The sequence below is a fragment of the Lactuca virosa genome, chromosome 2 (assembly GCF_052849685.1).
Source record: "Lactuca virosa cultivar CGN04683 chromosome 2, Lactuca_virosa_CGN04683_v6, whole genome shotgun sequence".
NCBI classification, from domain to species: domain Eukaryota; kingdom Viridiplantae; phylum Streptophyta; class Magnoliopsida; order Asterales; family Asteraceae; genus Lactuca; species Lactuca virosa.
Genome location: NC_136427.1, coordinates 286,972,816 through 286,985,790, shown reverse-complemented (window position 1 = coordinate 286,985,790; position 12,975 = coordinate 286,972,816). Strand labels below are relative to the sequence as shown.

Below are 12,975 nucleotides of genomic sequence, written 5' to 3'. Positions count from 1 at the left end.
CTTTTCCAAGTCACTGCTCCTCCATTTAGGGTAAAGACCCAGCCTGACTGAGATCAATAATTATCTCGGTCTGTCTGAAAACTGGCGTCACTATACCCTCGCACCCTTAAGTCATCACTCCCACCGAGAACTAGAAACCATTCCTTGGTCCTCCGAAGGTACTTAAGAATATTCTTGACTGCCGTCCAATGTGCTCTGCCAGGGTTCCCTTGATATCTACTGACCATGCTCAAAGCGAAGGCCACATCAGGGCGAGTACAAGTCATAACATACATGATTGAGCCAACTGCGGAAGCGTAAGGTATTCGGCTCATCTCTGCTATCTCGATCTCTATACTCGGGCTTTGAGTCTTACTCAGTTTGGCGTTGCTATGGATTGGTAACTCCTCTTTCTTAGAATTCTCCATACTAAAACGTTTTAGTACTTTATCCAAGTAAGTATTCTGACTAAGTCCTATTAGTATTTTACTCCTGTTTCTCACTATCCTTATTCCCAGAATATAGGCAGCCTCTCCGAGGTCCTTCATAGCGAAACACTTCCAAAGCCAGGACTTAACCTCCTGCAGGGCCATGATGTCGTTTCTTATGAGTAGTATGTCATCGACATACAATATGAGGAAGCTAACTATACTCCCACTGGCTTCGACATATACACATGACTCATCCTCGCTTCACAGAAAGCCAAACTCTTTGACTTTCTCATCGAAACAAAGATTCCATCTGCGAGATGCTTGTTTTAATCCATAAATGGATTTCTCAAGCTTACACACTCTATTAGGATGCTTCGCATCGATAAAACCCTCTGGCTGACTCATGTAAACATCCCAGCCAAATTCCCATTAAGGAAAGCGGTTTTGACATCCATTTGCCATATTTCATAGTCATGAAATGAAACAATGGCTAGCATCACCCTAATAGACTTTATCTTCGCAACTGGTGAGAAGGTCTCATCATAGTCAACTCCTGGAGTTTGAGTAAAGCCTTCGTAAACAATCGTGCTTTATAAGTGTGTACCTTCCCATCCATGTCGGTCTTCTTCTTGAAGATCCATTTGCACCCGACCGTCTTACGACCTGGAACATTGTCAACCAAATCCCAGACTTGGTTGTCATACATGGACTGAATCTCGTTGTCCATAGCCTCTTTCCATTTCGCAGACTCCGGGCTTGCCATGGCTTCCTTGTAGCTGTTAGGTTCATCCAAATTTATTAGTGTACTGTCACTAATAAACGTATCACCTTCACTTGTTATATGAAAAGCATATAACACAGGCGGAACACTAACTCTACTGGAACGTCTAAGAGGTAAGGACCCGTCAATCGGTTCAACATGAGTTTCCTCCTCAGGTTAAGCGCCAGTGTTAGAGGTTCCTTCATCGTTCGATTCTTGAAGCTCTTCAAGATCGATTTGCCTCCCACTGTCTCCTTGGCTTATGAGTTCTTGCTCTCGGAAAACCCCTCTCCTGGCAATGAAGACAACATTGTCACTCGGTCTATAGAAGAGATATCTAAAGGACTTTTGCGGGTAGCCGATGAAAATACATCGCTCACTTAGAGGTTCGAGCTTGTCGTGAGTCTCTAGTCTTACGAAAGCCTCACAACCCCAGACCTTGATATGTGCCAACGAGGGAGCTTTCCCTGTCCACATCTCATGAGGTGTTTTGGCAACCTTCTTTGTAGGGACTAGCTTAAGGATATGGGCGGTAGTCTCTAAGGCATACCCCCAGAATGAGATAGGTAGCGAAGCACGACTCATCATGGAACGAACCATGTTTAGCAGGGTTCGATTACGCCTCTCAGCTACACCATTCAATTGTGGTGTCCTAGGTGGAGTCAATTGCGAAACGATTTCACATTCTTTGAGGTAGTCGTGGAATTCAAGACTAAGGTACTCTCCACCTCGATCGGATCGAAGCATCTTGATTTTCCTGCCCAATTGATTCTCCACTTCCTACTTAAACTCTTTGAACTTTTCAAAGGTTTCTGACTTGTGCTTGATTAAGTAGATATAGCCATATCTGCTATAATCATCAGTGAAAGTCACATAGAAGCGGCTCACATCCCTTGTGGTGGATCTAAAGGGCCCACATACATCTATATGTATGAGATCCAATAAACCCTCACCCCTTTCACAAGTACCAGTGAAGGGTGACTTGGTCATCTTTCCAAGTAAACAAGACTCGCACACGTCATCGTCCCTAAGGTCGAATGACTCCAACACTCCATCCTTTTGGAGTTGGGCTATGCGTTTCTTGTTGACATATCCAAGACGACAATGCCACAACCATGCTTTATCCAAATCGTTGGAAGAATCGATATACAACACATCATTTCCTAAATTGTCTACAACCATCACAGTTTCATATATTTCATTACAAGGCAATGCTTCAAAATAGAAAACACCATTAAGGAAAGCATTAATTGAACCTTTTTCATTATCAAACGAAAATCTAAATCCTTGTTTATATAAACCATGAAAAGAAATGATGTTTCTTGCCATTTCTGGAGAATAGCAACAATTATTCAACTCTAGTCCTAACCCACTACTAAGCACTAAAGAGTAAACTCCAATCTTGGTGACATGCGATGATCTTCTGTTTCCCATGATCAGGTTTATCTTCCCATGCTCCACATCCCTATTTCTTCTCAGGCCCTGCAAATCAGAACAAATGTGAAAACCACATCCTGTATCAAGAACCCAAGAAATAGCATGCGATGAGTTATTAGATTAAATAGTATAAGTACCTGCGTAGGATGGTTTTATCTTTCCATCCTTGATGTCCTGCAGATACTTTGTGCAACTTCGTTTCCAGTGCCTCTTCTCATGGCAGTAGTAGCACTCTACATCCTTTGGGTTGGAGGTGGGTGCAGTGGTACCAGCCTTGGTTCCACTAGAAGAGGTGCCATCATGAGACTTTCCCTTGTGGTGGCTCTTGGAAGGAGCCTTCCTCTTCTTACCCTTCCCCTACCCAATAGCCAAGACGGGGGCAGCGACAGTAGGAGTTGATGCAACAGTTTTATCCTTGAGGCTGCTCTCAGCAGTCCTCAACAGGCCTTGCAGCTTGCTCAACGTGGCCTCCTCTTTGTTCATGTGGTAGGTCATGCGGAACTGGTTGTAGCAAAGAGGCAGGGAATGAAGAATAATATCAATCGCCAGCTCTTCATCGAAGTTAACATTTAACTTCAGCAGGCAGTCAACATATCTCTGCATTTTCTACGGGTGAGCAGTGACAGACTCTCCGTCCCTTATTTTGGTAGTGATCATCGAAGTGATGATCTCGTACCTTTCCTGTATGGCACTCTGGTGGTACCTGTCTATTAAATCCTGATGCATCTCATAGGGAGAGAAGTCCTCGTAGGACTTTTGGAGTTCTGCAGTCATAGTCGCGAGCATGATGCAATTGACTTTCGTAGCATCGCGCTCGTGGGCCTCAAAGGCAGTGATCTCCTCGGGAGTAGCAGTGTTTACATTCACCTCCTTCACCTCCTTGTCGAGGACATATTCCTTGTCCTCGTAGCGGGTAACCATTCGAATATTGCGGATCCAATCATTGAAATTGGTCCCATCGAAAATTACCCTCCCACATAAATTCATGAGTGAGAACGAGCCTGAAGATGTTGAGCCTGAAGCGTTGTTGTTGTTCGAGTTAGACATCTGAAAAGAAAAGAGACAAAGTTTGATTAGATAAGAATCCCCCATTAAACACCCAAATGAGAAATTAGGGCTAGGATCCAACAACATTATTTGCAATTTAGAAGAGGGATGCCGTAATCTAAACAACAAATAATTTGAAGGTAAGTGAATGACGATTCACTAATTTCCACCATGAAAAAAGAAATTAAGTTTTAAATGTATTGAAAGCTCCTAGATCTATTGAGATTCATTGAACTTTTCAATGGCATGTTTAAATCTCGATATGCCCTTCAAGTTTGTGACTGGGATACCGAGGATCACAAACAAGGTATGAATAACCATGCAAATGTACATGGTTCCCTCAATGTTACAGTCACCTAATCAATGTGCCGGTTAGCCACACACGCTCCATTGATATATGACAAACATCGAGTCACCCTCTGCCCCCTTCGCTAGACCCAAATTAGTGTGCCGGTTAACCACACACGCTCCACTAACGTCTTGGCAAGGGTACAAAGTGTAATTTCATGGAATAGCATCATTTTCACATTTTTCCTAAAGTAACTAAGATTGCGAATTTTTATAAAAACATTTAGTTACTTTGTATAATCATTATACTTTTAATGAGGAATTAGTTGCCATATCCTACCCGTTCGGCTAACGACCCTCCACCAATCAAGGAAGCGGTGGGTGAGAGTGGACACCCATTAAACTGTCATTTTATAGGCAGCAGCCTTATACCCCCTTATAGATCGGCTTCGTGAATGAGGCCTACTAACGGTAAGACTAGCATTTATCTTATACATATATAATAATTATTCTTATAATATTATAATAGTATAGGGTGAATTTTAAACTTGTAAAATTCTAGGGTTCAGAATTTAAATATTTCAAAATTAAACTTTTAATCCAAAAATTTAAATCCCAAAACTTGAGGGCAAGTTTTGAAACATTTCAAAATTATCTTGATCAAAATTCAAATAATACAAATAAACAATTAATTTGGTGATTATCTAATTTTGACCTAATCCAATTTCATGCAAGATAATTGATCAAATAATTCAAATAATTCAGGTTTATCACATAAGGCAATAATTATCTAATTAAATGATAAATATCTTTTATTTTAACTAAGATAATTACATGGAATCAATAAAATTCAGATTTTATTAATCAAAAATATTTATGGTAATTATCCCAAGTCAAAATAAGCCAAAATCCCGAAAATCCATCTGTCTGACTCCCCGACTCGCCGAGTCCCTTACAGAACTCGCTGAGTTCATCAGACTTGTCGAGTATACTTTGGGACTCGACGAGTTTGTCAGGCAGATGGCAAGAAAATCGATTTTAAGCAATGAACAAACATACCATGCATCAAATACAATAGAAACCAAGCAAGTCTCTGATACCACTAATGGATTTTGAGCAAAAGAACATTCCTATGTGCACATGCAAAACCCTAAAGCTTTGGATCTAGGTTTCTCTATTATACATGCAAATTTATCCAAAGCTTGTAAACCCTAGATCTAGCATATCAAAATCGAGATCTACAACTAATACAAGTTTAGATGATTACCTTTTGATAGTATCAAGAGTCTTCAACTTCAAGAGCTTAGTATCACAAGTGTAATACCTCTAATGACTTACAAACACCAAGGCAAGAAGATGATTGAGAAGAGAGGGAATGGAGGCTTGATTTCGGCTATAGGAACTCTAGGGTTTCTTCTGGTAGCTGAAATATGCAGCCCTGTGGGTCCTTAAATAGCTGAGCTGCTAGGGTTTCAGTCAAAACCCTAATTGGATAGCTTAGGCCCTAAGCAGCTCCAATAACCTTCTGGAATAGGGCCCTTGCACGATTTCTAAGTGGGCTCCCACCTTGAAATCGTCCACTCCCTTAAACCATAAGATCCATAACCCAAATTCAATTATCTTATAATTGACAATTCCAGTCCCCTTTATTTAATTAATCTCTTTCAGCCACAAAACCAATTCTTAATTAAGTCTTAACTAATATTAATTAAACAATATGATTTCTCCTTTAATATATTATTCATATAATATATTAATAAACCATAATATCCTCTCTCTCGATAAATCATCCTGTCCAGTTGCTTTGATGAAGGCAACCCAAAAGGACCATGCTACAATCCAGTCAAGTACATACAAAATATAATTATGGACTTAGACACTAATCCAACAATTTTTTCATGTGTTTATGTGTTTGTATGTATATCGGCTAGGCCCGATGCTAAGCGGGGCCTGATAACTGATAGATTTGTTCCGAGCGGGGCTCGATGATAGGCGGGGCCCATTATATGTTGATATGTATGGTATGTGGCATTTTGGTAAACTCACTAAGATTTGTGCTTACGATTTTCAGTTTATGTTTTAGGTACTTCTGGTTCGAAGGGGAAGAGCTCGGGTTGACCGCATTGCACACACCATATTGTTCCGCGTTTTATTTGACTCTGATGTATTTGGATGTTTTGGTTATACTCTAACTCTATTATGGTTTTATAAAAATATGTTTGGGTTGATGGTTTTATTATAACTAAAAATGAAATTTTTTGGTCTTAATTTTTGGGACGTTTCAATAGGAGATGTTATAAGTCATATCAAATCTACAACACGAGTTCAAGTGTTCGACGGGGACGTTGAACCCTGTAAAGTGGGTGTAGGTGGGTGGCTACTTGCACGTGATCAAGGAAAAGTAAGCACTCCTTATAAGGGGTTTGAATACCTTCCCTATCACACCATACTTTAAATTCGTAAGGATAACAGATCCCATGATAAATTTATAGTTAAGGAGGTCTGGATGGGAGAAATTTCAAGATGGGTGACCTTTGGGAAGTTTTCGTGTCAGGTGGCCCAAAGCGGATAATATTGTGGTATTTGCTATATGGGATGTTACAAATAATATCAAAGCTAGGACACGATTCGATGTATTCAACAAGGACATTGAACCTTGTAAAGGGGTGAATATGGGTGCCTACATGCACCTGATCCCACTGATCCCACTCGACTGAGAATGAGAATTAAGCATTCTTTCTAAGGAGTGTAGATACTTTCCCAGTCAAAACGCGTTTTAAAATTATAAAGGCAGTAGATCCCATAATAGCTTTCAACTTAAGGAGGCCCAAGGGAGAAATTTAAGGATCGGTGACCCTGAGAAGTTTTCGTGTCATGATGCCCAAAATGGAAAATATTATGGTACGTGTATGTAGGGATGTTACAAAGGTTCTCATCCTTGACCGGCAGACGAGGCTCTCTCCCTTCGAATTGTTATTTAACATATATATTAGACACACTTGTACCACTTCCCCGTTCGATAATTTATCAAGTGAGAACCGGAGAACCACATCTATGTCTTTCAACTTCACCGCATTAGTTACTTTTACGAATGGAAGCAACCACTTCATGCACTTCGTTACTTTGAATAAATTCCACAAAACATTGGCTCGTTATAAGACAATAACCCCCATTTCCAAAGTAGAGCTATTAGACACGCACCTCAAAATATAGTTCATCTATGTTGAGTTGTAGATTTGTACATGCCTCTTTATATAAACATGTATTACAAAACAATGGATCCTCTTCCACATCGGGACATCAAGCTATATATCGAAGCGTGAAGGCTTAAAAATTGCTTCACATGTTGGGGAAGATTATGGCTTGCCAATTATTATTCCACCAAGTTATGGATTTCATTTCATTGTCAACAAAGCACCATGCACATGGTTATGCTAAAATAACAACATATCAAGTCGCTAAAACAGAAATTGGGTGATACATTTAAGAGAAGTTGCTTGTATTTCAGACATGGTTTTCCTTTCGAGCATGTTCTTTGGATTTCACACTTGGTTTATCATTTTGGAAAACTAAATCTACTACTCAACTACTTACCAAACCACATGATCATGACTTTTTATGCCTAACTACCGAGAATACACATTGACTACCTATTTGAAATGAAAACAAAATCCTTTTCGGAGAAGGTCTTTGGATTTTGGGCAAAGGATTTTATTTTGGAGTCGATATTCAATATTTAAACACGATAAATTGTAACAAATATGTACAAACTAAAAAAAACATGTTCAGTTTTGAATCTCTTCTGCGTATGATTCCATGTTGCTTCAATTATAGAGTTTGAAATGGTATTTGTAGATGTGGGTATCGCATTTCAGATTTCCATTAAAAAAAGACCACACAAAAAAGATGGATACCTGTCAGATCAATGGGTCCAAAACATCCTTTTTGGAGTTGGTGATCACTTTTGTCATGTGCAAAAATATGTTATTTTGTGTAATCCTCGTCTAACAAGTAGTCAAATTTGTGAACATCCCGCTAATATAATTAAGAATAAAATATTACCAAATCGACCTATTTTCATGTAAATTGTCATAACACCATGGCAGGAAATGTAAAAACAATTAGATATGATAACAATTTCGAAGACATCCTAATACTAAACAGATTCTCCGATATAGAGATGCTCATGGACAAATTCAAAGCATAGCCAATCTAACAAAGAGCATGTTCCAAGGAAAAAACACACATAACCCATTCAAACCGCGGATTCAATTAATTCTGCTATTTTATCAATTCCATTCCACCATCTTCCGTCCAAGTTTATGCTATTTGGAGAACATATCCACAGGAATGAAAACAAAACCAAACAATCACATAGCCACGTGAAATAGCAAAATTAGGGGCTGCAATTGTTAAGTGAAAGTGTGTAAGCGCATAATATTTTCACAATGGCCTTTTAAGAAAATAAATCTATGTTTACACTTTACATATATATACTTTGCATATTTTCTAACAATTAAGCCATATAATCAAGGCTACAATACTAGTACAAATGGATGACATCCCATTATCTTACATATGGACTTAAGTGATACCTCCTCTTTTAAGTTCTCAAACTCGCTACATGTATTTTTTGAAATCAGTAGCATGTATTACCCCCTTGACAATATAAAACTTGGTGCTGATGTATGAACCACACAAAGATCACTTTCAATGTTGATTTTCAGCTCTTTAATAATAACTACTCCATATTTCAAATCATAACTATACATACTTTTACTTGATTCAGAATCCTTGAAGATAATATATCTCTTACTTATCACAGTTGAAATGGGATATATTCTAAAGTACTGATCCGGGAAAGTTACTAACTGCAACTTCTCCCACTCCATCCTCCGAAAATCTTTAAGACTCCATATGTAAACTTTGTCCAAAGAAACTCCACCAATGAGAGTAAGGAAACCACCCATCTCAAAAACAGAATAGAGGTTTATCATACGATCACCAGAACGTTTAGGTAGCTGCAATTGGAAAAATTTCTCCTTCACCATATCCATGGAAACCAGGTACTTAGAAAGATTAGCACTCCAGTGAAAGTACTTGCCTTGAACTGAAACCGGGTGACACCAACTAGACATCCCTTGACTCATATAACCCGGGACTTTGATGTTTTTCCACTTCGAGGAAACACAAGAGACGATATCTTTTTTCAAAATAAGAATATCGCATTGCATTGGTAGGCCCATAGACACACGAAGGACCTTGTATACTCTCTTCAATCCGTCAAAAGAAAGTGCCACTCCACATAGGCAAAAATAGCGTCCCACACAGGATATACAAAGAGGTAGATATGATCCTTCCTTGGTGATTAGATTAAAAAGATATACAGATCCTTTTCTATCAAGATCCCTTATCAGAAGAAACTCATTACACCATGACTCTATCCTGCCTGTGCAAGGTATGTGAAGATACCGCTCTTTCACTTCTAGTCCTTGTCTTTCTTCCCTTATGTCCACATGGCGTGCTGTGTAGATTCCAGTTGGCTTCTGGAGGATGAAAGAAGCATGGTCTAGCAAGATCATGTTGGTGATTATATGGAACCATCGTCTACAGACATACTTAGCCTTATAACGAAGGAAAGCATCAGGAAGCCTTTTAAGGATATCCAAAAGGATGTCATCTGGAAAAAAGACAACCCCGTTGATCTTATTTTGATTTCTCGTCATGTGTTCATCTTCAAACTCTTTCCTGAACTTTCCGATTGTCATCTTCATCAACTTCTGAAAGCAGCAACATGAAAAAGAAAAAGAAGAAAAAACAGCTATTTAAGTTTGTCCGATTGTATACCGTTCTCAGGAAGGACCAAAACAGAGTCAAACACATCTTCCGAACAAAACAGGGTCAAATTCACAACTTCCGGCACAAATTGTTCAGCTTTGTATACCATAGATTCTAAAATGGAGTTCAATTGTTGTAAACTAGCAATTATATCACATCTAGAATCTATAACTATTTAGTCATTAGAACTAACATCCATTGATCAGATCGTCGTAAAGATTTCATGAAGACTTATCATAGAACAAAAGAAGTACATAAGAATCCCCACAAATTAAATTGAGATGAGAGAAAACCTGTAGGGCGGTAGCTTCCATTTATAAGTGCAGAAATCGATTATAATGGAACTTAGTTATTTGTTGCGTAATCGACAGAAATTGAGAGGGTTTTTTAGGACTCGAGAACTACTTATTGGTCATGTCTGACGTCACGATTCTAGTAGCCTCTATTTAAACAAAATCTTTTTTTCTATAATATTTCAAAAAAATGCTATTAACAATTACATAATTTATGATATATCTGAAATATTTTTTTAAATTATTGGTCAGTTTACATATGATATTTAATTTTGTTTGAACCTTTTATAATTTAAACAAGACAAAGCTGCACGAATGGTCCTTGTGGTTAGCTGAAAATTATCACTTTGATTTAAAAAAAGTTTGGACTAGCACTGGAGGTCCAAATTTTACATTTTGTTGTGAGTTTGATCAATTTTGGTTTTAAATTTTTTTAATGACTATTTTGCCCTTGATATTTTCTTTTTAAGTTTTTTTATTATAGAAATTAAAAAGAAAAAAGAAAAGGAAAATACTCTCTCTCTCTCTCTCTCTCTCTCTCAATCTCTCTCTCTCTCTCTCTCTCTCTCTCTCTCTCTCTCTCTCTCTCTCTCTCTCTCTCTCTCTCTCTCTCTCTCTCTCTCTCTCTCTCAAACACACTAAGAACACACATTGAAACTCAAGAACACATATTCATATTCATGAACACATACATAAACACTCCATATTTTTTAGGTTTATTCTCCAAACACACACACTCAAGAACACATACACGAAATCTGATATGATGAAGGGTTTTCTGATGAACACATTCAAGAAGACAAAATCAGATCGAGTTATGGGTCTCCGATCTCCTCCTTAGACGACGACTTCCTCCTCCTATTAAAGGAATATCTGGCGTCACGCCTCGTGAAACTCTACGACCCGGTCGTCGTTAATAGCCACAACGAATCAAGATCTAGTAGGGGGTTGAAGGTGGCGGTGGCGGCGGCTAGGCTTTATAATTTTTTCCCCTCGTCGCCGTTCTCAGTTTAGATCTATCCGGCCATCGTGTTTCTCCTTACCGCCAACATCTCCGAAATGACTGTGTAATATGTTAGGGTTTGTAATGGTGGCGAGCTGAAACCCTAGAAGTGGCGGCGTTGAACTCGACCTCATCAACTGATATTTGGCGACCACAATCTCTTTACGAACCCTTTCTCAAATCTTACACCGACGAAGGTTTGTGTGTTTAATCTTTCGTTGGTCTTCTTCGAGTTTGTGTGTGTTTAATATATGTGTGTGTGTTTGTGTTGAATCTGTTGAGAAATCGATGGATGTTTGTGCTGATCAGTGTGTGTTCATCAGATTTCATGTGTGTGTATGTGTGTTTTCACATAATCTGATTTTGTGTGTGTCTTCATCTGATCTGATTTAGATGGAGATAGAGGTTGCGGACGTGGTCGAATGGTGGTGGTGGCAGACGGTGGTCAAATGGTGGTGGTTGCAGAAGCTATTCTTCAGTGTTCTTGAGGAAAAAGAAGAAGATGGATAAGAGAGAGAGAGAGAGAGAGAGAGAGAGAGAGAGAGAGAAAGAAAGAGAAAGTTTTTTTTAATTTCTATAATAAAAAAACCGAAAGAGAAAATATCAAGTAAAAATTGTCATTATAAAAAAGTTAAAACCAAATTGGACCAAACTCGCAACAAAATGAAAAGTTTGGACCTCTGGTGCCAGTCCAAACTTTTTGGGCCAAAGTGACAATTTTCAGCTAACCCTAGCTAAGAAAACCCTAAGCCGTTTTTGAAGAGTTTGAGCTATTCTTTGTGGTTTTGAAGCTTGTGAAGGAAGGAAAGGCTTGGAGATTCAAGAGGGAGGCAGTAGATCCAGAGTGCAAGCTTTATTTTGGACTCATTTGAGGTACAAAGCTTATACCTTGGCTTTCTATCGCTTAGATCTTCATTTAGGATAGTTTTTTGTTATTTTTGGGCCATTTGAAGTCATTCTCGGGATTTGAATGCATTATGGAGTTATGACTTCAAATCTGGGCACATATGAGCTCATGAAGCTTAAAGTTGCCACCTTTATTAAGCTATGGCCCTTTTCCATGTCCTAGACCTCCCTTATAGCTTGGTTTTGGTGTTTCTAGCTTCATAACATCATGCATGGACGTAAAGTTAGCAACTTTACGTGCTATACAAGCCTAAGGAGACCAGATCTAGGATTTAGAAGCATTGGAATCGATTGGAATCGACTGAACGAGTGTGGACTAAGAGGAACTCGACGAGTTGCTCATGCAACTCGGCGAGTTGGATCGTAACCCCTACTTTTCTGACTTCGGAGCAGCCCAGTAAGTCTAGGAGACGACTCAGTGAGTTGGTCAAGGCTCTCCGAATAGGGAAGACTAAGGAACTAGTCGAGTTCAAGGAAGCACTCGACGAGTTGACCAAAAATGTCCCGATTCTGCTTCAGGGAAAAGACCCGTCGAGTTGGAAGATAACTCGACAAGTTGGATCGCGATTTCAAGGTTATCTGATTTATGGAACTCGACGAGTTGCTGGACCAACTCGGCGAGTTGAGTCAACCAGGATGTTGACTTTGACCAAAATGCTGACTTTGACCAAGCTGTTGACTTTGACCAAATTGACCCTCAAAGGGTTATGAATATGAAAAGGGTAATTGAATGGAATGTTTATGTGTAGGAGGTTGAGTGGATTGATTTTAAAGCCGAGGACGATACAACTACTACACAACATCTGAGGTGAGTTACGTTCCAGTAGAAGTAGGTCGAAGGCACAAATGTCGGCCCACTAGTAAGAGTTATAGTAGAGATGATTGTCTTTGTGATAATTATCTTGTATGTCATTATCTGTTATGCTTTATGTGCTAGTATGCTATGATGTTATGTGATAGTCGTAGGAGGGGTAGGATAGACCCCAGCACCGG

General features: G+C 39.0%; 1 protein-coding gene across 1 annotated transcript; it reads right to left on the bottom strand.

Annotated features, from left to right (window-relative positions):
- Positions 1-8,382: 8,382 nt before the first annotated feature.
- LOC145161327 (uncharacterized) lies at positions 8,383-10,180 on the bottom strand. Its single transcript, XM_079080828.1, has 2 exons — positions 10,074-10,180; positions 8,383-9,722 (listed from the first exon to the last, which is right to left on the bottom strand). The coding sequence occupies exons 1-2, from the start codon at positions 10,092-10,094 to the stop codon at positions 8,595-8,597; spliced, it is 1,149 nt and encodes a 382-aa protein (XP_078936954.1). The 5' UTR covers positions 10,095-10,180; the 3' UTR covers positions 8,383-8,594.
- Between the last annotated feature and the right edge of the window lie 2,795 nt (positions 10,181-12,975).